Source organism: Myxocyprinus asiaticus, chromosome 34 (genome assembly GCF_019703515.2).
Source record: "Myxocyprinus asiaticus isolate MX2 ecotype Aquarium Trade chromosome 34, UBuf_Myxa_2, whole genome shotgun sequence".
NCBI classification, from domain to species: Eukaryota; Metazoa; Chordata; class Actinopteri; order Cypriniformes; family Catostomidae; genus Myxocyprinus; species Myxocyprinus asiaticus.
Window position 1 is genome coordinate 24,433,855 of NC_059377.1, and position 26,761 is coordinate 24,460,615.

At 37.4% G+C, this 26,761-nt stretch overlaps 1 protein-coding gene across 4 annotated transcripts in view; it reads left to right on the forward strand.

Moving 5' to 3' along the window:
* LOC127425293 (syndetin) overlaps positions 1–26,761 on the forward strand; it is a 217,980-nt gene that overhangs the window by 55,157 nt on the left and 136,062 nt on the right. For all 4 annotated transcript variants that reach the window (XM_051671084.1, XM_051671085.1, XM_051671088.1 and 1 more), the window contains 3 exons: positions 13,114–13,156; positions 14,657–14,755; positions 18,136–18,276. In XM_051671084.1, the coding sequence (XP_051527044.1) occupies positions 13,114–13,156; positions 14,657–14,755; positions 18,136–18,276 (283 nt within the window). The remainder of the gene's footprint in view (positions 1–13,113; positions 13,157–14,656; positions 14,756–18,135; positions 18,277–26,761) is intronic.

The window sequence follows — 26,761 nt, forward strand, 5'->3', positions numbered from 1 at the left end:
GCTTCGTTACAGGGAGAGGCACATTCTTATTCTAGAAAGAATTTGATCGGACAAAAATCTGTGAAGTGCAGCATGAATTATTAATATTTTTAGTCTATTTCCCATGAAGAGAAAGACTGAAATTTGAAATGCATATATCAGATAAAAGTGAATTTCATCAACTTTTAGGAGGACACTAGCATAGAGATGGCTTCAAAGCTAATAGCCATGGACTAAAAGCCATTGTGATTTCATGGGGTCTTTATATAGGTCAGATTGGATGCATAAACTAACTTTCATGAGGCACTATTATTTCTGCAGCAGAAACCATAAGGCCTTTCTTGATAAATATGCTGCCAGACAACATGGAGCTGATTTGCAGACCGTCACATGTGTTTTCGCCTCATTTACTTCTCCTTATAATGATGCATAATGTGGTCTCATGTGTTTGTTTGTTAGCCTAACAGCCGGTTACAGTCAGAGGCATTGTCGCCTTGCCATGCTGGTTTTTAATACTCTGACATTGACGTAGTCTTCAGGATGTAACAGCAATGGATGTGTGATGTCAGTTGTCCTTGTTGTTTTTCCTTACCCCGTATGGTTTTCAAGTAATTAGTCTCTAACAGGCAATAAGGTAGGTGAAAATGGCTTTAGCGTATAGTACGATTTCAGCCTCTACATTACTCACAAGTCAGGTTGAATGGTTCTTGACAAACCGTGACAGTGAAAGGCTGCAAACATGTGCTGAACATCTTAAGCTGTGATGCAGACAGAATGAAGAAATGTTTTTGTTGATGCAGCTCTTACACTTCCTAAATGACAGAAATGTAGAAAGAGGAACAGAAACAAATAAAAGGATAAATATAGAGACAAGTATTAAAGAGAGGGCAAAATTGTTTAAAATATGATCTCGGTCTGTCTCCATCAGCAATACAGTTTTACTCCCAATACAAACACTAATGTATGACATAACCACATGTGGGCAGAGCCCTGTCTAATGGTTCGCAAGGAGGCCACCAAGATTTGTGGTATGCCACTGCTGCAAAATCTATTTCCTTTAACCTGGCTCTTGGTCACCACCCTTGTCTTCCTAATAAGACGGAGTGCGTCTGGACAGGACCACTGCCAGCGGAACCACTAAAACATTCCCTTTGACTGCAAACTCATCCACCTATTTTACAATTCAGCAGACTCTTCCAGGAGATTGGAGTGGTATTCCAAAGCACTCTGTTTATAAAAGCCGTATAATGGAATCTCACTATATTTATGTTGATAGCACTCTGTACCTGCAGGGAAATGTTATAAGATGTTTATTTGGATGCATTGAGGTGCTGAGCGACAGTGAGGTTTATGGAGGTGGGTATTGATGTGTCTATGGGGGGTGCTGCCTAAAACAGAATATAGGAGTTTCAGAAGGGACATATTATATCGGTTGGTAAGTCTACACTCAGTAGTACAATTGCTGTCAATGTCACAGTGTGAAATGACATTAGGTGATTCCTTAGTAATACATTTACTATCTCTACCCATTGAGATTGAAATTCCATGGTATTGTAATGCTTTCATTTCAGATCTGTATCTCCCACGCCTTTTTTAAGCCAACATTTTAACACACCTAACAGAATGAGAATTGACGGGATATTCTATAAAAGCATACCCACAGATTTTCCAAAGTTTTGCAGACCATATGCCATATGTCACATTCTGTCTTTAGGGAGACCATCAAAAGCTGGATTGCTAGTGTTGATGTGTTGCCAATTGACCTTAAAAAATTAAAATATAATTTTTTGAAATGATAAATACATAGTTAAAAATGTTTTTTTCCCCCAAATAGCCGATGAGAGTGGCATTTTTAAAGCCATCACAGATGCCAGCACTGTTGGCATGAATTTGTGCCATTGAAACCAAAGAGAACCATAATACCCGGAGAGAGCTATCCGTTAGCATTCCTGTTGATCTCAATGACAGATGCGCGGCTGGTGCACGACCCTCCGGATGTACGTGATTGGAAATCTGCCATCTTTGCTCATGGGAACCATAGACATTTTTGAGCCAGTCGCCTGAGACATTAATGCCATGTGTTTAATCACTCTAAGGCTCCAAGAAAAGGATGTCATGCCAGTGCTGTTTGGCTCCACAGGAACATGCACAGTCCTAAACCCTTCACTAGTTCATGCTTTTAATAGCCCTCCAAAATAGATAAATTAAAATAGGGGACTGGCAAACAGCTACTATATTATAATAAAATATTTTTAAGTTATATGTTGCTTGCAAACATTTTTTTTTTTCATCAGATTACACGGCTACTTTTAATTGGCCTTCAGTGGAGAAAAAAATGCTTTTTGGACAACATGATCACATGGGAAGTCGGCATGTTGTTTCCGAGAGTTCCAGTACCATAGGAGTGGCCACATTACACTGACCCACTGATTTTTGCAACGGCACCAGCATGTTTATATTTGCTGCATGGGAGAACAAGGTTCGGATCCTGCGTTGAATGCAGGAAGTAATCTCGTTCGCATAATCAGTGACTAGTGCAATTCAGAGGTTGTATTTTTCCCTCAAACTGATGGTTAGGTTTAGGTTTGGGGTTTGGGATGGGGGGTACAGTTTATAAAATATGCATTCCTCTTCAGTGTATTACACCCAGTACAGCTGAAAACAACTCTCTCCACAACTCGCTTTTGGCGCCCCTCTGTGGACATTACACCTGGAAAATGGAGTTCACAGGTGCCCATAAGCCCCAAAACACTTACCGCTTTGGCCATTGGGGGCAGTGTTTAGAATTTCGGTAAGCACAGACCGATTTTAGCTAAACAAATGTCAACCTACTGTTTATGATTTCATCGTGAGATCAGTCTGTTTTGGATCAGATGGTGTAGTTACGACATCTTCCAGCAGGGCCTAACTGGGAAATGATAACCAAACAAACTGTTCTCAGCCTCAGAGGGCATATATTTTGCTCTATTTTTCCATGTGTTTTCTGTGCAATAGCTCCTGGAGATTAGTGCACCAATATTAAATAGTTAGGCAGATCAAAATCATTTTTTTGTATTATGTTATTATACACTCACTGAGCACTTTATTAGGAACACTATGGTCCTAATAATTGTATCTGCATGATATTATGCATTGCACTGCTGCCACACAATTGGCTGATTAGATAATTGCTTTAATAAGTAGATGTACAGGTGTTCCTAATAAAGTGCTCAGTGAGTGTATATCTTGGATAACCCCATTCCTAAACAGTACATAATGACAAAACCAACTAATTGATCGCTTTATGTGTCAGTTAGACAGCTCTTTCTGTTTAAGTGGGTAGTTCTTGGCCAGTTTAGGCAGCAATAAGCCCCAGACCTTTTGCAATTTTAGCTGAAGGTCTGGGTGCGCGAGACTATTCAAACCCTGACCACATGGTTTCAACACGTCTGTGTAAAAAAATACCCTATTGTGTTACATGTCACATATTGGCTGACACAGGGCTTCTTCTCCAATACTTTTTTGATGTGCAAAAATCTGCACTGCAGATAAACCTATTTTGGATATTGAGGATGTCTTTGAGACTTTGTAAAATAATTGCTTCCTTTTCCTGTGGCAAGTTAGGTACTTTATATCAGCACTAATCTCTGGCAATAATGGATGCTTCAGTTGTCTGTTCGTTCAGGTGCAAGACAGCTGAGTTAATTGCTGAGAGACCTAAGCTGGAGAAAGGGCCCAGCAGCATAGTTTTGCAGCCCTGCACACTCGGCTTTAACAATCACTACCCTCAAATCCAGCCCTAATCTTTAATTTAGTCACATCTAACACCATCACCCCCATGCTATTAGCAACCCTGGTTTTATGTTCTGGAAGAAAGAGTTAGGTTTGTGTCTTTGTCTTTCCTCCCTGCGCTTTCTTGACTAATGGCATGGTAATGATAAGAAACTGTTTGAATTTAAATGTTTTCATTCTGCGACGGATCCTGTTGTGAAAACTCATTAAAATGTGATTTTGCGTGGCCTCCCTGAAGAAAATGGTGAGCCTTGAGGAGGCACAGTGGTGACAAGCCGCAAGCGAGTTGGAAGTAATTGATTTGTTCAACGTGATGTTGGGGTTCCTTTGAGGGGCCCAAAGGGAATGAGTGACCCACGGTGAGTCGGAGCCCACTGTGATGGATGGAGGCAGATCAACGAGCTATTGCAGTCTCCCAACTGCCAAGAACTCCAAACACCAGCACTCAAATGCAGGTGTCTTAAGGAATAAGCTTATTCATGAAAGGTCACATCGTCTTGTTTTTTTGTGCTGTCCTGCTGGTCTTCTGCTGCAACAGAAAAAAACAACATTGCATATTTTTTTTTCAAGTAAAATTTTTATTGATTCATAAACACATAACAAAATAAAAAACACAACATATATACATTGAATCAACATTTAACATTTAACCCCGAATCCTAGCCTATACCGAGTGCAAATGCGAGATAACGGGGTGTAACTTAACTTCTCAGATTAGTTTGATAGAAAGGCTTTGCCATTGCAAAATAGTTGCAAAAACTTCCTGTTCAATACAAAACCAATGAGCCAAATGTCTGAGACCGAATGTGTAATAAAACAAAATCTTGAGTAGGCCTAGCCCTCCTTTGTCAATCGGCCTATGTAACTTATTAAAATGTAATCTAGGATGCTTACCATTCCAAATGAAGGACTTCGCTATGCTATCAAATTGCTTGAAGTAAGAGAGGGGGACATCTACAGGGAGAGATTGTAGCAGGTAGTTAAATTTTGGAATACAATTCATTTTAATAACATTAACCTTCCCAGTCATATATAAATGTAATGAAGCCCACCTGCCCACATCGCTCGAAAACCTTTTTATTAAGGGGTCAAAATTAACTTTAACTAAATCAGACAAATTTGTTGGGAATAAAATGCCCAAATAATTAATGCCCTGTATGGGCCACTGGAAGGCGCCTGGCTGGAAAGCCGTTACCTGGCAGTTGACTCTGTATCCCGAGAACTTATAAAAGGAATTAATAATTCTGTGGAGGCAAGGCATTGACCTAATGGGGTCAGAGACGAATATTAAAATATCATCTACATAAAGCAGAAGCTTATGCGCCACACCTCCTGCCACCACCCCTGAAAAATCATCTTCCCTTCTTATCGCGGCTGCTAATGGTTCCAGGGCAAGACAGAACAATAATGGGGTGTAGGTGCTACTGGTTGTTTAGATCAGTGTTACTATCAGAAATAATTAATAATTATTTCTTATTAATTATTAATTAATATTTAAATTAAATAATAGAATCTAACTCATTAAAGCCTCACACGGGGCACCATTAATGATGTAGGCCATGTTCAGGAGTGGGTGTGGTTATTAGCAATAATCAGTAATTATCAAATATAATTATTAATTATTAAAATCAATAGAACATTGATTAGAATCAATGTTAGCTTTTTTAATCCTTCACATCAACAATCAAAGATAACCATCAAATTCAACAGAATATTAATTATTATCAAAGATAATCATTAATTATTAAAATCAATGGAACATTGATTAGAATTAACACTAGTTTATTGATCTTTCAAATTAAACATTCATCAAAGATAATTATTATGGTTGAAGAGGGAAGAGAAATCTTCTTTCTTCACTTCTGCAGGCAAACAGATGAAGATGCGAATGGCTCGGCGGTCTCCTTCGGATCCGTTAGAGTGTTCGGTGGAACACAGAGTAATCTCAACTCGTCCAACGAGATGGAGATTGTATGGCCACAGTTTCAAGTCAGACGTTACTTCCTTGTGCCACAGGTGCACCTGAGAGCAGCGATGAGCTGCGTCTACACACGGCAAGCAAAGTTGCTGGAAGCGATGTCCAGATGGATCTAAGAGGTATTTCTACTCCTGGTGACGTCATGGTTGAGGGGTGTTCTGTCGTGTGCTTCATCCAATAGGAGTTGAGAGTTCAATCCTTTAGTGAGCAAGGCTTCATGGGATTTTTAGTCTGTTTGGACTCCCTTTGTTTGATTTTGCCGCAGTTTTTATCAGTAAGATTTATGACTTTGTGTGTGGGCCTCAGTCAGGCTTTACGACTGTTAGGCCTACCTTTGTCTTCTATCTGATTACATGAGGCCCAATAGGGGAAAGAGGGCAACCCTGCCAAGTGCCCCTATCCAGAGTAAAATAATCTGAAATTAAACCATTTGTTTGTACTGCCGCTACCGGTTGTCTATAAAGTAACTTAATCCATCCAATAAAAGTATTCCCAAACCCATATATTTCCATAATCTTAAAAAGATAATCCCATTCTACCATATCAAACACCTTTTCGGCGTCAAATGAGATGGCTGCGACTGGAGTCTGATCATTCACCACAAGGTTTGTATAGAACTATTGACTGGATTGATGTCAGTGCGTAGAGTTCACTAAATGCTTGATAAGAATATGATGGGATTTATTTGAGTTTATTTCTCACAGAAATGCCTGGAATAGCCAAACACGTTAACTATAAGGGGATGTCCACATACTTTTGGGCATACGGTGTATGTAAAATGTAGGATAGGGCTTGATTTTATCCATCAGTATTGATTGGATCGTAAAAAGTTGCCGTTCCATACCAGAATGGTGCCAGACCTGAATGCAGTCGATTTTTGTCCCAAGAATCATGCCATATTTATTTAAGCCGCAAGCTGCAGGGAACTCAGATAGTGATTGGGACTATCTTGTAGAGGTTGGTCAAGGTCAAATCTAAAGTTCACCCTTGAGATCATCTCAACGGTCCTAATGGTAACGCTGCTTTTTCAATTATTTTTTTATTTGCTAAATTACTATTTTAACTGTTGGCAATATTCATGCATTGGCAATATTTATGCATCCAGAATCATGTATAATGGCAAAATGAGAGTGCTTATGGGGAGAAATGGGAACAGGCTGCTAGATCACCTCTTTTGCATCAAGTGCAAAAGAGAGGGAAAATTAGGAAAAAGGGAAGAAAGAGGAAGAGGCAGTTTAATTAAAGTTTTATGAATTCTGTCTCATCTTTCAACAATACTGGTCCTCTGGGACTGTGAAATCCCTCTTGTCGAGCTGAAATGCTTGTGAAATGAATTGCAGTCATTCCTAATTGTCGGATCATGGTGATGCTTGGCCACCAGCAAAGTAGCTGCTTGTAGTATGTTGCTCAAAGGTCTCATAGCAGCCAAAGATTGCTTCTCAGCATTGGATCTTTTTGAAAGGTGCACTCTGTAATTTTTTTATGTTGCGCTGGTCTGTATGACAGGGATCTTGAATGTACACTTGGTTAAAAAGTCTTAAAATGTTTTAAATTCAGTTTTCTGAAAATTAAGGTTGTAAAACAAATATCTTAAAAGGTATTAAAAAAAAAAGTCTTAATCATCATTGAAAGAGGTCTTAAATTTGGGGACGGAAAGACAGGAATCGCGAAATGGCCTAATGTGATTATTAAACTTCAAAAGGCTACGATTTACTTAAATTAATACATAGTCTGTTCACAGCATGTTCAAAATTGAAACACAGCACTGTTGCACATTCTTCAAGCACGCGGCAGGCTCATGATACAGTGTTTCAGTTTCAGAGTGGTTTGCAATCACTGAGTACCGGACATTTATGACAAGTGATCGCTGATGATCTATTGTTGTTGAATATATGACCATGTTTATTTAAAAATGTTTATGTTTTAATACTACAGTTGAAGTCAGAAGTTTACATACACCTTAGCCAAATACATTTAAACTTTTCACAATTCCTGACATTTAATTGTAGAAAATATTCCCTGTCTTATGTCAGTTAGGATCACTATTTTATTTTAAGAATGTGAAATGTCAGAATAATAGTAGAGAATGAATTATTTTTCAGCTTTTATTTCTTTCATCACATTCCCAGTGGGTCAGAAGTTTACATACAATTTGTTAGTATTTGGTAGCATTGCGTTTAACTTGGGACAAATGTTTTGGGTAGCCTTCCATAAGCTTCTCACAATAAGTTGTTGTAATTTTGGCCCATTCCTCCAGACAGAACTGGTGTAACTGAGTCAGGTTTGTAGGCCTCCTTGCTCATACACGCTTTTTCAGTTTTGCCCACAAATTTTATATCAGATTGAGGTCAGGGCTTTGTAATGGCCACTCCAATATCTTGACTTTGCTGTCCTTAAGCCATTTTGCCTTTGACTTTGGGGGTCTGCTTGGGGTGATCGTCCATTTGGAATACTCATTTGCGACCAAGCTTTAAATTCATGGCTGATGTCTTGAGATGTTGCTACAATATATCCACATCATTTTCTTTCCTCATGATGCCATCTATTTTGTAAATAGCTAAGCACTCCCACAACATGATGCTGCCACCCTCATGCTTCACGGTTGGGTGGTGTTTTTCGGCTTGCAAGCCTCACCCTTTTTCCTCCAAACATAACTATGGTCATTATGGCCAAAAAGTTCCATTTTTGTTTCATTAGACCAGAGTAAGATCTTTGTCCCCATGTGCACTTGCAAACTGTAGTCTGGCTTTTTTATGGTGGTTTTGGAACATTGGCTTCTTCCTTGCAGAGCAGCCTTTCAGGTTATGCCGATATAGGACTTGTTTTACTGTGGATATAGATACTTGTCTACCTGTTTTCTCCAGCATCTTCACAGGGTCCTTTGCTGTTGTTCTGGTATTGATTCGCACTTTTCGCAACAAACTACGTTCATCTATAGGAGACAGAATGCATCTTCTTCCTGAGCGGTATGATGGCTGCGTGGCCCTATGGTGTTTATACTTGCGTGCTATTGTTTGTACAGATGAACGTGGTACCTTCAGGCATTTGGAAATTACTCCCAAGGATGGACCAGGCTTGTGGAGGTCCACAATTTTTTTTTCTGAGGTCTTAGCTGATTTCTTTTGATTTTCCCATGATGTAATGCAAAGAGGCACTGAATTTGAAGGTATGCCTTAAAATACATCCACAGGTAAACCTCCAATTCAGTACAGATCCTATTAGAAGCTAACTGGCTAATTGTCTAAAGGCTTAAGTAGAGCCCAACCGATATTGGATTTTTGAGAGCAATACCGATTTTAGAGAGGGAAAAATCACAGATTACTGATATGGTGGCCGATATATTTAATTTTTGAGCTGGAATGAAAACAGACATTTTCTATGTGGATTTTTCAACGATTTTGCACCGATATGACAATGCAAAGGTACTCAGAAGGCTGCTTTCTTAAATATTTTTATCAAAGAATATTTGACAGTACTATTATTCATTGTCAACAAATTCAAGAAACGAACACTGAGAAAATAAAGAATAAATTAAAATACAATAAATAGCTAAATAAACATCAGTATTACTGTTTAGTATCAGTCAAATGCTGACCGTTTAAATAAAGAATAAATAAAAATAAAATAAATAGCTAAATAAACATCAATACTGTTTAGTATCAGTCAAATGCTGACCATTAAAATAAAGAATAAATGAAAATAAAATAATAGCTAAATAAACATCAGTATTACGGTTTAGTATAAGTCAAATGCTGACCATTAAAATAAAGAATAAATACAAATAAAATAAATAGCTAAATAAACATCAATACTGTTTAGTATCAGTCAAATGCTGACCATTAAAATAAAGAATAAATACAAATAAAATAAATAGCTAAATAAACATCAATACTGTTTAGTATCAGTCAAATGCTGACCATTAAAATAAAGAATAAATAAAAATAAAATAAATAGCTAAATAAACATCAGTATTACTGTTTAGTATCAGTCAAATGCTGACTATTTTAATACTGCCAGTCAATTATTGGCAGGTTGTAAAACAAGAAGCATTTACACCTGCCGAGTCAAGAGATAAACAGCGGCAGTGGTGCTACACAGTATTCTGCTATACAAGTTCAGGGGAAACTTTCAACGGTGGAAAACCAGACTTTTAAATATTACATTTTATAAATGCAACGACTGGAATTGTTTGGTTGAAGGGGGTGCCAAACTGTGAATCCTGAACAAAACAGTTTGGTTAATACATGTTTACACATTAGCTTCCACTCAGCTGACAACAATGAAAGTTGCTACGTGATTAGCTAGTTAGCTGTAAGCTTGTTGTCACGGAGAGTAAAAGACTGACTTTGTTTATTTTACTTTCCAGCATTGTGTCTCACCAACTAGGTAATAACATATCGTGAAATCAACACTCAGCAGACACAATCCACCACCGCACCGTTGTCTGCTGAGCTGCAAAAAGATGCTCTGATTTTTACCTTTTAATCTGCTACATTACTGACTGCACTGACAAACTATAGCTGGCTAACAGCAAACAGACATGAGTGATATGGTTGTCAGGGACAAGGTTAATGTTATATTAGTTATATTGAAAAGGGAAAATTATGGGGTCATTGTTTATTAAGTTTCCAGTATGTATTTCACAAACTAGTTAACAACTTACCGAGATACTGCTGATCTCCGCCCTGTCTGCAGAGCCACCGTCAGTTCAGAGTCAGCTCTGTAAACAATGGAGTCGGAGTGCGCTCTGCTGGACAAACTATGCTATGACACCAATTCTAAAGCATTGTTTTCTGCATTATATGTTCTGAAAAAAGTTTTCATATCGGTAAAGTATACGCCGATACCGATATATCGGTGAAAGGCTAATATATAATATCGGCTCACCGATATATCGGTCGGGCACTAGGCTTGAGATAATTTTCTAGAATTTTCCAAGCTGCTTAAAGGCACAGTTATCTTAGTGTATGTAAATTTCTTACCCACTGGAATTGTGATATAGTCAATTAAAAGTGAAACAATCTGTCTGTAAACAATTGTTGGATAAATTACTTGTGTCATGCACAAAGTAGATATCCTAAACGACTTGCCAAAATTATAGTTTGCCAATGTTAAATCTGTGGAATGGTTAAAATTATTTTTAATGACTTCAACCTAAGTGTATGTAAACTTCTAACTTAGCTGTATGTAGATGGTTGTAACAGTGCACAGTTTATTTCCCTAATCTGTTTGAATGAGCAGTGAAGCACAGACATTTCAAAATAATATTCCCGTGTTTTTCCTGCTTGTTTATTGTTAAAAGTCACGCATTATGCATTAAATCTAAGTCGCTTTGGATAATAGCGTCTGCTAAATGAATAAATGTAAATGTAAAATCTATTATTTCATTTTTTTAAATGTTTTCCTCCTGGTTATTATTGGTATTTTGGTACACAGTTTGGTACACTTCATCTGGGATTTAAATCAACTTGGACCCTTGTACCATCTGTCTGGGATGCCCCATCACAGGAAGGAAAGATTACGAACATTATTTAACACATTCAATATATTGATTTAACAAACATCAGCAGATTGATCTATAATTGCCTCTCTTTTAACATAATCAATTCATTATTATAGTATCAGCAAAATCCAGTATCGGTCGACTTCTATTTCATATGTATTGAATTGATATGTTGGTACATAAACCAATTTTAATATGATATGGTGTATATATACTGTATGTGGGAGACATGTCTTGAGTATTTTAAACTTGCTGAATTTGTGTCGATTTTTAAGTAAAAGAATGTGAGATATGATTTGTTTAGAAATTGGGTTTGTTCTGTATGGACTTACGGTATTAATTTTATTTGTATAGGTCTTGAAAGAATATCTTAAGTCTTAAATTTGATTTAAAAAACTTTACAGCAACCCTGACAAAGGACTGACACCTTTTGGTCTGGATGCAGCATCAATCAAATCAGTTTTCAGTTTCAATGCTGTTGTAGAAAAGCCCCATTTTTAGTCTGAGCTATGGTTCTATTGTTCAGTAGGGGTGTAACGGTTCCCCCTTTTTGTTTATACAGTTTGGTTTTTATCACGGTTTTAGGGTCACGGTTCGGTAATTGCAATGTTCAGAAAAAAAATTCTACTGCCAAATCCAAAGTAAGATTACTATATTTGGTAACAAACACTTCAACATGTTTACCCTTGTGAAAAATCCCCATTGTTTTACTACCATAACCATAGTTTAAGTGTGGTATTAGTAAACAGAGTGACCACAAAATTAACCATGTTACTACAATACTATAGTAAAACCATTGAAACCATGGTTACTATATACAGTAGATACTACAGTATTGTAGTAAAACCATGGTTAATTGTATCAGAATCATGTTTTCTGTCATGGATACTACAGTTATGGTTACTAAAAAATGACTACAATAACACCATGGTTAATTCTTGTTAGAGTCCTTCAAAAAAAAAAAAAAAAAAAAAAAAATTACTAAATCAACATTAACTTACTGCATGCATTATTATTCTATGTGCATCAACATAAAGTGCATTTCAAACTCAACGCAACATATATTCAACATTCATATATTCAACAACGAACACTATAGAAGTAATAACCTTGCTGTTAAAATGGATATGAGAAGGGATGTTGTAACACAGCTTGAGCGTTTTAATCATACGCTGAAACCCAAATCATCTTTAACGGCATAGGGCAGCATATCGTTGGCAATGAACACCCCAATTGCTTTAGTTATTGTTTTATGCCTGTCCGAATTAGAATTGAGTGCCTGCTTAAAAACAGAAGAGAGTTTGCAGGTTTAGGCTCACTTATCCCAGGGTGCTGTCAGCGTAAATCATTAATTATATCGATGTATTGCCAGAATACGGCACTCGCGTTGAGCAAATTTTGCTATGTTGGACTGATCAGGATGCTCAAATGAAGAAAGCAATGTTTTGAAAGTCAGTGTTTACATTTTTCGGTGGAATCAAACTTCGATTGGTTTACTTATAGTTGTCTCAGTGGATAGGAGAAAGTATTTTATCATCGAAAAAAAATACACACTACACCTTTAAGACACTAGCAAAACATATCTGACATGTTTTGTAAAACTGTACAATGCATTTGTGCTGTTCAAATGTCAATTCTGTTTTATTTTTTTATAAAATGTCACAAGGCTTTCTCACTTTGATGGTCCATTTCTCTGAGAAAGCAAGCTTCTTTTTCTCCAACATGCCTCTACACTGTGCTTGGTGGTTTGTTATGTTGCATTGCAAACAGAGGACAATGGTTACCTGTGGTGCAGAATGGACTCACATTGATTTTTTTATTGGTTCAACAGTTTCTGTTGTCATCCTTGCTAAACTGATCAAAATGTTCTCTCTTTCCTCAGTGAGCTGAATTCCAAACTGCAAGACACTCTGGAGCAAATAGAGGTATGTGATTTTTTTTAAAAAAATGTTTTATTTGATTTGTAGTTTTTGTCCTTTTGCAGGACTAACTAAGAATTCAGGCAACATTCTTTTTAAAATCAGACATTCGTTCTTCTCCTTAGTTCCATATACAAGATCATCCATTTCCCTTCGGAAGCACCCACACAGCTTGCCAGATTGAACAACAGCAGTTGCCCCGCTGTAGTGCCTCAACATTATATGAAATAAACAGATCAGAAGGAACACTTGACCATGCATTTTACATCTAAAAGTGATGCTCAGGGGTCAGTCTGACAGCATTTAGTCTCCCAGGCCCTTAGGCAGATGGACTGACTTTTATTAAATGAATTGCTGCCTTTCATTATTTGGTAGCTGTGTTCAAGCCTATAGGAGTGCAAACACACATAGCCACACACACAGTTTCTGTCTATGGCATCTACTGTGTTATGCAGAGATTTCTGTATGGCATATGCAATTGGATGGCACCCAGCCTTGCATACAACTCCTCTACTCATGCTCTCTTTTTGTTTTTCCTTTCATGTTTTTCTTTTAATATCTCTCTCTTGCTCCCCCAGTCTTTTTATCTTTTCCGTTCTTGCATCCCACACGTTAGTTAATAGTACAATGCCTGTGCCTGCACAGAGCACTATGAAGGCTGCCACCAGAATTACAGTGATTCGCGCAGCATTTCTATTTCTGTAACAGCGCACATCCCAATGCAGTAATCTGGGGAATATGAATGCTTATCTTTAAACTCAAATTATATTGTGAACTCGACAGTTAATTTAGTTCATTAATTTGGACTAATGTCTGTTTATTTCCTGGCGTAGAATACTTTTTATTAGACATTTCTGTAAACTATGTCCAGTAATGTCAAAATAGTTAACACAGCCAACAAAACAGATAAATATTGATATCAAAATGTGAATTTGATTAATGTTTTGTTCCATTTTCAAGAATTTGAGACAAAAAGCAAATTGTTGTTTAATTTCATGCTAACTGAAAAGAGTGTAAATTGGTATATAATACACTTAAAATTATATTAATCAATACATGCAACATTTTATCCATAAGTAGTCTGATTAGATTGCCTAAAAAGTGTAATATAAAAAATTTACACTAATTATTACAGTTTTACAGTAGTGTAATTTGTAATCAGTACCAGATTACATTTCAGAAGTAATCTACCCAGCACTGGATATGATAAAAAGTTGGGTAATTTATACTGAAAAATCAAATGTGATAAGAACTACACTTACAGAAGTTATAATAATTTATTTTAATATCATTCCATTTTAATTGTACTTCCTTAAATTTGAATTCAAATCTCAATTCAAAGAATTCAGTTGTAATTTAATTCTAATTTAGTTGGAATTGGAATTCTCAATATATTTGAAAATGGTGAATAACCATGGTTCCCATTAACACATTAATTAAGCAGGTGAACCTGTGAACTTCCTCCATCTGCTGCTGATCATGCTAATTTCATGCTTGTCCATGCAGGAACAGTTAGATGTGGCACTTTCCAAGACCTGCAAGCACTTTGATGTCTGTCACTACACCAAAGTTCAGCTGGCCTATAAGCTTTTGGGCAAGACACAGGTGAGTCATTGCAGTGAGTTCTTTCTGCCCCCTTCCCCTCTCAGCCTCCACTTTTCCTCCTTTTTCCCCCTCAAAATGGGAAGATGATTCATACCTGGTGCAGGATTTGCCAGAAGGGAAGAGTGCCCTGTTTTATTTTACCTTTATTTGTTCAGCAGAAAGCAAAGCTGTGATTGAAAGCAAAATCCTGGAAGAATATCTCATTGTTGGTTTTATTACCAGCCGAGTTCTACCCCTGCCCGGGTGCCTGCCCCATCCCCTTATAAAATGTTGTGCAAGTCGAAATTTCTTCCGCTTTTGTTGTCAGTGATCCACAGGGTCAAAGATTCACATTTTTCAAGATTCAATGTAAGACACGCATGATTGCGTGACTTTTTGAGAAGTCTTGGACCAAGGGAAAAGAATAAGAGGAAGACAAATAGGAAGAAAGTAAATAAAACACAGTGTTCTTTAGATAGAGATCTCATAGTATTGGCTCCTGCTGTCAAGATTTTTTCCTGTATTCAACGGCACTTTGATAAAACACCTGAAATTTAAGCTGTACATTTTTTAGATGATTTTAACAATGGTATGTGTGCCCTTCTGTGTCCATGAACAGCTCTGTTTCAAAACCTAGTGAGCTTGCATGCCTTGCTGCCTACTGTCTAGATACAGCAAGCAGCTACCTTCTACTGTAAGGGGCCATTCACATCAAACATGTTTTTGCGTCTGTCTGTGATGTGTAACCTTGTGTGACCCCTTGTCCACATGCACTGACGTTGTATTTTGGCTTCGCTATAGGCAACGCATAATTTAAATGAATTTAAACCGACTGAATACTGTTCTCATGACTCTAGACTGTCATTTAAGGGTTAGATTTCTGCCGCAATGAGTCACATGAAACAACAGCATGGCATCGATTTCTGTGAAACGCTTTACGGCCGCAGAGCCAACCAAAATGCCTCTGGTAAGAAACCTCTATGTTTTTTTTATTGAAACCTGTTTGGGTGTAAAGAGTAGCGTCTCTTGTTTGGTTTGATATGCCGCTTTAAAAAAATGCATTCATTTTTCGCGCTTCAGCATGCTGATGAACATAATGTCCACATACGTGGATTTTGTCCATACTACTAGAGTAGATTTTACTTTTTTTTTTTTTAACTGTCAAATCAAAGCGTTCGCACAAAACATTAGGTAGCTCTCAAATCACATACTCTATGGCACCTGTGGCACAGGTTGGTTATTGGTTCTTGCTTGTCTTGTGACCATAGATCATGGCATCAAACCTGCCCAATATTTTATTGAGCTGCTGCGGAGTGGAAGATTATCAGTGAATAACTACTTACATTTCAGTCTGTCCATCACACTAAGCTATCGAATGGCTTCAGAAGATTTTTCTGGTGCTTTTAAAGTGCTTTTTTTGTCCTTTTTGGAGTTTGACAGCATGCAGTCATGATGAACTATCTTGTGATTTTGTGCAAACTGTGCCTTTAAGTCATTTACATTCTCAAGACAAAGACCATTCGCTCAGTAGTTATCGAGTGAGAGTGTTTAAGCCGACCAACCCATAATTTCTGAAGGACTCATACCAAAATGTGTGATTTTATACATATCCATTAAAAACTGATTCTGATTTTAAGAGTCGGCCGTCTCTGGAGACTCCTTGAGGGTCATTCACCATCTGAAGAGATCATTAGGTGGTGAATAACTCTTATATTGGATGCTAATATTGAAATCCATGCAGAGAGCAATGTTGATTAAACAAGTTTTTGGGGACTAAAGCTTTTTGACAAACAACTTTGAAAGTTTTTGACATGAAGCCACTGTGTGACACAACAATCTGACCTAGACGATCCAACAAGCTTTCAGCTAGTTTATTGACTGTCCAACTTCAAAGATTAAAACTCATCAAACGCAAACCTTGTTTCAGTACCTACGTCATTCGCTAAAACTGTTTGTTTTTCCTGTAAAGAGGTGCTTCTCTGTTCCATGAACTCTTTAATTAGCCTAATGACTTCACTGCTAATTCTCAATCTTTTCATTTTCACTGTTTTTGTTTTTCTTGTCATTAAATTTGTCTAATGTATGTAACTACATATTGTTTTTTGTTTCCACCATGGTTTCCTTCAGATGCGTGATGACTGGTTGTTGTTTTCAGGTTCATTTTTAAAATCGTTTTTCCTCACAGAATGAATAAAGAAGATGATGATAACTGTCAGTTCCACTATTTTTCAAAAGTAATTTGACTGCCCTTATTTGAATGCCCGTACCTGCATGAGAAGGCAAATATTATGCCATTTTGATTGAATTCAGCAGAAGCTGAGGGAGAGATACTTTCAAGGTTAAGCAAGATAGGCGGAGAAACGTAATTAAGTTGCAGCAAAGCTCTTTCTTTCTCCATTGGGACGATACTGAGCTTTGCTATGTAGTTCTAGAATGAATCATCTCCTCAGAGATTGTGGGCCGACACACTGTTACCCACAGTTTTACCTTCAAACAGACCTCCTGAGACAGTGTTAGATGTTCCTCAGTGAAAGGCCACAAGGGGTCTGCAACTATACTGGTTTCTCAGGAAGTCAGGGCTTTTAGTAGACTTGTTTTGCCTTTTAATAGAATAGGGCTTCTTTAAAAATTGCTTATGTGTGGTTATTTTTGCTTTTTGTTCCGGAGTCGAGTGTGCCTGGAGCTATGATTGGATATGAAAGCTGTCAAATTATGTGAAAGCTGTTTTTTTTATTTTTTATTTATTGTTCCATGTGTGGGTGTTTGTTTGTAATGTATAAGTAGGTCTCCTGCTTGGTTTCTTTGTAGAGGAAAGCATCTAGTGTTTGCGAGAAGAAAAAACACAAGCATCAAAACAGTTCTATGTAGAAATTTGAATTAAAGCTGTTAAAGATATCTCCCAAAATCAGTACGCCAGTTGTTAAACACTGGTGTTCATTTTACAAGCATGGTATATTGGCATTTGCAATGCAACAAAGGACTGGTAGTTTGTAATATTGATTTTTCTTTTTAAGTGTAATAGCTTTAATGCTTGCTTTGTGAATATGCCTTTTAAGATTTTGTCTGATTTTTTTTTTCTGTTAAAATACTTCCTATCCCAGTTAATGTGGTTGCATAAGAAAGACATTTGTAGGTTCATTTCACTGTGGCTCTGTGCTCAGGTTTGAGCATCCTGATCCATCTTACATAATAACATTGGCTTATTCAATGGTGTGAGTTTAGGGCCTGTTTTGTTGGTTTTGCCCACCAATAATAGACAGGGGAAGTGTTTGGGAAACCTGTTTGAAAAAGTCATTATTTTTGCAATTCCATTTGTTGATGCTAGTGGTGCAGAAACTACACACTTGAGTTTTAACAAACCTTCTTACTGGCTCCCTTTTTTTTCCACTTTTTCCCTTTAGACGGCCATGGACCAGCTGCACATGCACTTCACCCAGGCTATCCACAACACTGTTTTCCAGGTGGTGCTGGGATACGTAGAGTTGTGCGCTGGCAACGCCGACACCAAGTTCCAGAAGATGCAGTACAAGGATCTTTGCACAGTATGCCCACTCTCCATTCATCCTCCTACTGTATATCCCCGTCTATGGACTGCCAGCAGTGTTTGAGAAGCTACTTCAAAAACTGTGGTTTGCCAAGCCACAAGCTATAAATAATTTAGTATTTTGTAGTTAAACTACAGCTACTATACAAGCTTCTAACAAAAGTAGCAAACTACATTTAAGCAACTTAGAGAAAGGGGTAATATCTTTTTTAATATAGGCCTATAACTAACAGATAGTATAATGTATAATTTAATCAGAGCAGTATGATTTGGCACAAAAATTAGAGTGTTTGAAAACAATTTTAATTAGGATGACTCGAACAAATACATTAACTAAATACATAAAAAAAATAAAATAAAAAAAAACTAGAATAAATCCTAATTTATATAGGTGATTTAAAAGATAGTACTGAACAGCACATTCAACTATCTATTTAACTAAAAATTGTACTACGAAAAGGCTTAAATATGCTGCACAGGGACTCAAATTAATATTTAACCCTTATATTGTGTTCCAATCAAACCGACAGATTAACTTTTTTTTTTTTTTCTGAAAACTGTAGTTTATTTCATCCAGTTGGAATAAAATTCCATGACTTTGTTTACACAGGGCATCTGAACACATACATTGTTTTTAGATCATTTTCATAAAATTTTATTGGTTGTATTTCACTTTGTTACACCCGTGGTGTTCCCAGTCTAAAGTGACCAGCCACTGGAAATTAATGGAGTAGACTACAAAATACAGAAATATTAACTTCCCCCTATACAATGTAAAGCGCTTTGAGAGCCTAGAAAAGCGCCAAAGAAATGTAACAACTTATTATTTTATTTATAATTACTAAGTGTTCAGGAGCATCCCAATCCTTTAGATGAGCGCACATGTGAGTGTATGTTTGCACGCACAAAGTCCTCGGACATGTGGGCACACACACACACATACACAACATGTGTTGAGCGCCCTTTTGTACATCGTCTTTCCATGTACACTCTTTAAGGAATATTTCAAGATCTACTTATCATATTATGTTGTGTTTGGGACAGTCTGCTGTCAGTTATGATATTTTATTGTCTATGTTATGTGTATCTTTCAAGAAATAATAAGGAAAAATGTGACAATTTCTAAAAAAGAAGTTGACAAAAAGATCTAATGCAATATCTTGAGATGATATATGCAGTATAAGAGATTTATTAACAATCTTTGTGGTCTGGTAATTTTTGACCAGAAACACAAAAGGTGTTGACATTTTTTAATTTACATTATAAAATTACACCGTACATACTGTATGTGTAGCACGTTTACATATATAAACAGAACCCTCCCCACCCCCCAAAAAATTGCAGTTGGATGCAAAAATGCATGCATGCTGAATAGAAGCACTTTGTCGTGCTACACCACTACATATTGGAAAAAGTGTCTTGTTACTGTAAAAGATGCTTTGTTTACAGCTGAACTTCTATGTGAACTACTGTATGTAGTTATATTACAGTAGCAGTGTTGCTACTTTTATTTTAGTTAGTTATACCCCAACACTTACATAAAGGAGTCGTAAAATCAGATAAACTCAGAGTATACACAGAGGACACTTCCAAAAAGTACTGCGAGCCAGATACATCGTTCTAGCATGAAATTATTTGCTGTTTCCAGACTTATTGTGCTCTAGACAGGTGTAAAATGGGTTATATTGCTGTCTTTGGAAATGGCATATATTTGTGTAGCTGTAGTGAAAGAGAAACATATTGCGCAGTGAATGGGGCAGCCAATCTCATTCATGAGCAAGTCATGAAGCAATTAATTTCAGTTAACAGGCAAGATTGGTGTCTCTGCTCAGCACCTTGTAGCAATTCTCCACAAAATGAATACTTTAATTCTAATTTGCATTTGTATTGAAGCACTGAACCCTCAGATCAAAAACAAAATTGCAGTAATCTTTTCTAGGTCATTTTATTACTTTATTACTTAAAATTACAAGTGGGAGGTTTATAAAATTGATATATAAAATTAAGATCTTCCAGTAGATGGAGCAATATCGATGATGATAATTTCAACATGATTCTTTGTTTATCTTAAAAATCTATTTTATATTAAATTAACATGTTTTGGCTATAATTTTTTTTGTAAAATGTTATTCCCTTCTTTTATCCTGTTTGTTTTCCCTCTTTACAGCCACCTCAATCTTAAGAATAATACTGGCTCCACATTTCTATTATGCTGTTATTTATATGTGCATTGTATTCCAAGCCTAGTGTTGAAGTGTGTGGAGTTTTTCTATGATCTACTATTGGCACAGAGCTCAAATAGTTGGCATAGGCTTTGCTGCACCTGGTCTTCATACAGTATATTTGAGTGTCAAAAGGGGTTCAGCTGGTATGATCAACAGATGCTTGCAGAGAAATGAATGCGCTTGGCATTAATGCCACCCTGGATGTGGATGATTTGGAAAGGAAGCTTCATTGTGCCCCTTTTTGTTACTGGCATACTTACCATGGGCTCTCAGCCAATCGGCACATTTACATGAACAGCAATATGCTGAGAACTATCAAAAATCAGCTTATTCCAAAAATTAGACAACGCAATATAAACGTGTTCACACGTGATTTGAAATCATTGGGTTATTCTCTGGTTTTGACATCAATTCGTAAACAGAGATGCACACACCACGTGCACGTTGGATAAGCTGCCTGAATGCCGGTAAAGACGTGAAGGTGTTGGGCAAAAATCTGTATACACTGCGTAAACAGTTTATGACCTTTCCGCGGCATCTACATGACCTTACACATTGTTGCCTTACTAAGCATAATCGTGCAAGACTGTGCATGTAAACATGTTTATTGATATTGTGGTTAGATTTGCATCACTGAAGCTGCATCCAAGTGGCATATACAGTTGTGCTCAAAAGTTTGCATACCCTGGCAGAAATTGTGAAATTTTGGCATTGATTTTGAAAATATGACTGATCATGCCAAAAAATGATGATTTAAAAAGGAGCCAAAAAACTATGTGATAATAAATGGCTTCATATGATCACTATCCTTAAATAAAAGACAGTTTTTTTGCATGATCAGTCATATTTTCAAAATCAATGCCAAAATTTCACAATTTCTGCCAGGGTATGCAAACTTTTGAGCACAACTGTATGTTGTATGTTGGTGTAATAAACGTATTTATAAAGGAATAAAATTCCTTTCACACGGTCAAATGTAGATTGTTAATTCTCATGCACAGCTGACAGAAAACAAAATGAGCGCTGATTGTCATGACAGAACGGAGGTGTTAAGATGCTTTTTCTGTGACGCAAAGAAAAGGCTTTAAAAGAGAGCTAGAATCTTTGATGCGATATCTCTTCACTCTCATTTAATGCCACATCCACTAGAGATGTCATAAAATATAAATATATCGATTATTGATTGCCATGCTATTTTATTGATAAATGTTTGAGGCATCAATAATTTATGTGCTTTCAATTCATCAGTTGCCTTCCCTTCAATGTAGTCTGATGTAATAGCTTTAGGAGACCACAAGAGGGTGATATAAGATTTAATGAAGCCGGTCACGGCATGGACAAGGCACAGATATCACACACCCATTACGAGCTGATGGCAGTCCAAAGTAATGAAGGTTTTTGTGCTACTTCAAGAATTAAAGTTATGTTGATGAGTTTGCAGGTTAGTGTATGAAACTAGTGTAACTGTGCAAAATGATCAATTAGAAATGGCGACATTTATTATGCAATTTCTCTGTGTGCAGCATTGGATAGTACCACCTATACATCCTCTAATACCACTTTGAAAACTATGTTATTAGGAAATGGGCGGTACATTTTTAGATGAAACTTGACTTGTGTTTCAACCAAAAAAGTCTGGCTCAAATGTGTAATGAATAGTTCAAAATCTCTAGCACTAACCCTTCTGTAAATCTACTGTAGCATCGCAGATTTACTTAATGCAGTTAGCAGTAAGATAAGCAGAAAAATTTTGTAATGGAGCACAGAAAAGGAAAAATAAAGTAACTTGTTGAAGAAAGGTCTAAATTCCCTCCATTAGCGATTGATATCTTTGTACACCACCGGTCTGTCCTAAGGGGAGAAAGCTCATTGTTTAAACCTTGCATGATTTGTGTAGTCTCAGGTCACCGCCATGGTTGGATGATTTCGTTTGACACTTAAACGGTCCCTCCCAAACCTTTTTGTTTTGATTCAACATGTCATCCTTAAATGGACCACGTTGACAGATTGTGGTTTAATATGATTGCTTGTGGAGTAAAAAATGGAACAACACGCGCAATGCATCTAACTCGCGTTGCTTGCTTGTCACTGCCTAAGTCGACAACTCGGATGATAAAACCTTTTGAATTTCCTTACCTGGCAGATTGCTTTGAAACATACTGTATGTTAAAAATGACAGCCTTGTTTTCTCAATGCAGCATTGCTCATTTTCGTTTTGGAAATGCTACCCTTTAATCCTAGTGTGGAAGAATATGAATCCTATATCTGGATATTTGCAAGTCAGATTTGTCTAGATTTTATTTTTCTCTCATCTCGCAGCATAGCAAATATTAAATATGAATTTGTCTGATAAATATCTAGGTCTCAAACCATGTCTCCTGAGTGTGTAGTCATAAACACAATGAGAGGTATGCTAATGACAATCACTTCATTCCTGAACTTTGAACCTTGGCTTGGGAATTAAAATGTGTCATAACTGGAATGCTCCAATGGTCACATCATAATGCAGAGCGTCCCATGAATTTTACATGAAAGCGTCATTATCCCGTCCCTGCAGAGATCTCCAGCAGAGTCTCTGTACTCAACTTTGAGTGCTGAGTGATGCTTCCAGAGAGGTAGATGATCACAACAGGCCCTACTCGTTCACATGTGCAAATGGGATTTTGATGAAGCCTCCCAACAAAGGCGAAACTTATCTGCATGCTCAGTGTGGCACATAAGCTTCTCTTCCAGTTACATTATAGTCAGTTACATTAGAGTGTCAATGTTAATTACCTGAATTTGTCTGAGTGAGTCCCCTACACCTTTTTTCTAGAGGACACTTGAATGGCCATAGTGGATATTGACCTTAGAGCTGATCATGAGCACTTTATAAGTGGCAAGGTTATGTTTTGACTCTAAAATCTCGATCATAGTGTCTCTCTTTAGTTCACTTTTCACCTTTCCCTCTACTGTTCTATCTCTACAAAAGGTTGCAACCTTCATATTTTTCAGTGCTGTGGAGCGTCGGTCTGCTGTTACAATCTGTTTTCCCTTCAATCCGTGTTAAGCAGGATGTGATTAGTGCATCCTAAGAGTTCAAGGCTGTTTCTATAGGTGTTTATAGCATGCTCAGAGCTGTCATATCTTGCTATCATACTTTTTGCTATCTAGCTTTCATCCTCTAACTGTCAGGCTCCTGAATAGTAAATATGTGCATATGAATATGTGGAAATTGACTACATACTATACTGTTAAAGCAGGTAAAAGTTGCTCCATAAGTGGCAGTTGCAGAATTAACACATTATCACCGAAATATCACATTGTCATAAGTATTTAGATGCCTAACTATGAGTAGTTGAAGCACCTTTGGCAGCGATTACAGCCTCAAGTTTTTTGGTTCTGATATGACAAGCTTTTCACACCTGGATTTGGGGATGTTCTGCCATTCTTCTCTGCAGATCCATTCAAGCTCTGTCAGGTTGGATGGGGACCATCAGTGGACAGCCATTTTCAGGTCTCTCCAGAGATGTTCAATTGGGTTCAAGTCCGGGCTCTGGCTGGGCCACTTAAGGACATTCACAGAGTTGTCCCCAAGCCACTCTTGCATTGTCTGACTGTGTGCTTAGGGTCATTGTCCTGTTGGAAGGTGAAACTTCGGCCCAGTCTGAGTTCCTGAGCACTATGGACCAGGTTTTCATAAGGATATCTCTGTATTTTGCTGTGTTCAGCTTTCATTCAACCCTGACCAGTCCCCCAGTCTCTGCCACTGAAAAACACCCCCACAGCATGATGCTACCACCATGCTTCACCGTTGGGATGGTATTGTGCAGGTGATGAGCGGTGCCTGGTTTCCTCCAGACATGACGCTTGAAATTGAAGCCAAACAGTTCAATCTTCGTTTCATCACAGCCTGAGAGTCCTTTAGGTACTCTTTTATGTGTCTTGCACTGAGGAGAGGTTTCCATCTGGCCACTCTGCCTTAAAGTGCAGGTCGATGGGGTGTTTCAGTGATGGTTGTCATTCTGCAAGTTTCTCTCATCTCCACACGTGATCTCTGCTGCTCAACAAGAGTGACTATCAGGTTCTTGGTCACCTCTCTTACCAAGGCCATTCTCCCCTGTTTGCTCAGTTTGGCCAGGCGACCAGGTCTAGGAAGAGTCCTGGTTGTTCCAGACATCTTCCATTTAAGAATTATGGAGGCCACTGTGCTCTTTGTAACCTTCAATGCAGCCGAAACTTTTGTGTAGCCTTCCCCAGATCTGTGCCTCGACACAATCTTGTCTCTGAGCTCTGCAGACAGTTCCTTTGACCTCATGGATTGGTTTTTGCTCTGAAATGCATTTTCAGTTGGACTCCAATCAAAGAAGCATCTCAAAAATGATCCAGAGAAATGGCATGCACCTGAGCTAAATTTCAAGTGTCATAGCAAAGGAAATCTTAATACTTGTGTCAATGTGATATTTCAGTTTTTTCCTTTTAATAAATTTGCAAAGTTATAAAAAAATTTGGTTTTTGCTTTGTCATTATTGGGTATGGAGTGTAGATTTATGTGAATAAACAAACAAAATGTGAAAAAAAATGAAGGGGTCTGAATACTTTCTGAATGCATTGTATTGAACATGACACACACTCATTGAATCAGCGTTAGCGAATACAGGCATATTTATTGAAAACAATTGAATGAATAGTGTAGGACCAATAGAGTAACCCTTATGGCCTGTTCTAAATGGAAGTCACCAAGTAAAAGTTACTTTACATATTCAAACAGTCAGAATTGTTGAAAATAATTAACAGGTAAGCCAAATCTACGAGAGAGAAAAAATTCACGCATTTCAAGTCGTGTATTTTTCTACGATCTTACATAACAGCTGTTCGGTTAAGAACGTTAACCAACAGCAGTTACAATGTAATAAAAATAAAAATAAAAATAGCTAGAAAAATAGAAAAAAAAGGGGCCTGTGGAAAATGTACAATAAACCTAATGTCTGTTACCACACAGAATGAAAGATAGTTTAAGCAGTTATGCAGTTGGTACATCGTTGAAAATAGACTTCTTGATCAGCAGGGTAAAAATTATTTGCATGCCTAGCCTAAAATAGTCATTTTTTAGTCTACTAACTTTACTACTATCTAATTTTTGATGAGCAAAATTAATGTCAAAATGGCCTTGTGAAAGGCGGGACCTGACCTGAGGCGATTATCCTGCACTTGAAAAAGCCCGCTCGGTGGGAAAATAACTTGCAAGCACACACAAATTTAAAGAAGACTTAAATGTGAAAACACTCAAAGCGACTTGCAAGCCAACGTTTCGGAAATCCGCTTCCCTCACCATGACCGTGAAGTGATTTCCATAGATTCTTTACTTGTCTTCCAAGAGAACATGTTTCTGTGGGCGCCGCGATTGAGAGAGGGAAGAAGCACACGCAGCCCCTAGGTTAAATTAAACTTTGTATACATATGCTCCATATCCTTTTTTAATGAATGTATTAATTATATTTAAAATGTAACTTAAACATGACAGTAATTTAAGTGCAGCCTTTGTAATATAAAGCAAACATAAATGTGTAAAAATGTTGAACCATTTAATTTAGTGAAATATTGACCGACTAGTTATTCCAGTGTCGACTAGCAGAATCAGAACACTTTAGTTGACTAGTCTCGAACATCCCTACTATCTATCTATCTGTCTGTCTGTCTGTCTGTCTGTCTGCCTGTCTCAATTATGTCCTCCCAACTGTTCATCTGTCTCTATCTATTGTGTCTATCTTTCTATCCTGTCTGTCTGTCTGTCTGATGCTTGCTTTTCATTGTGAAGATGCAACAAAGATTAGCTGACTTTACACATATAAATCCTGCTGACTGCAGCAGCACTTTGTTTTCCCTCTCTTGCACTTTTAAGGAATATGCTACAATCATATTTGAAAATGGATGTGATTCACCTACATTTAGAAAGGTGGATACCTCTGATGCCCAACAGTGTACTCTGCAGTGCCTGCTAGTTAAAGAAGGTGGAAGCTTAGCTTGGCCTTCATCCATCACAGCAAATAGAAAGTAACACTGAAACAAACCATTGTGATGGCTTTAAGACTAGGGAGAAAGAGCAGGAGCACTTTGAAAAACTTGCTCATGGTTTTTGGAATCCAGGCTCTCCAGTAAATGAAGTCATCACAGACCTCAGTCAAATTGTTTCTTAACTCCCTCGTTCAACTATGCATACTTCCCTGCTACATATTATACGAAAAGCAGAATGTCAAATGAGTAGGATGTCTGAAAATG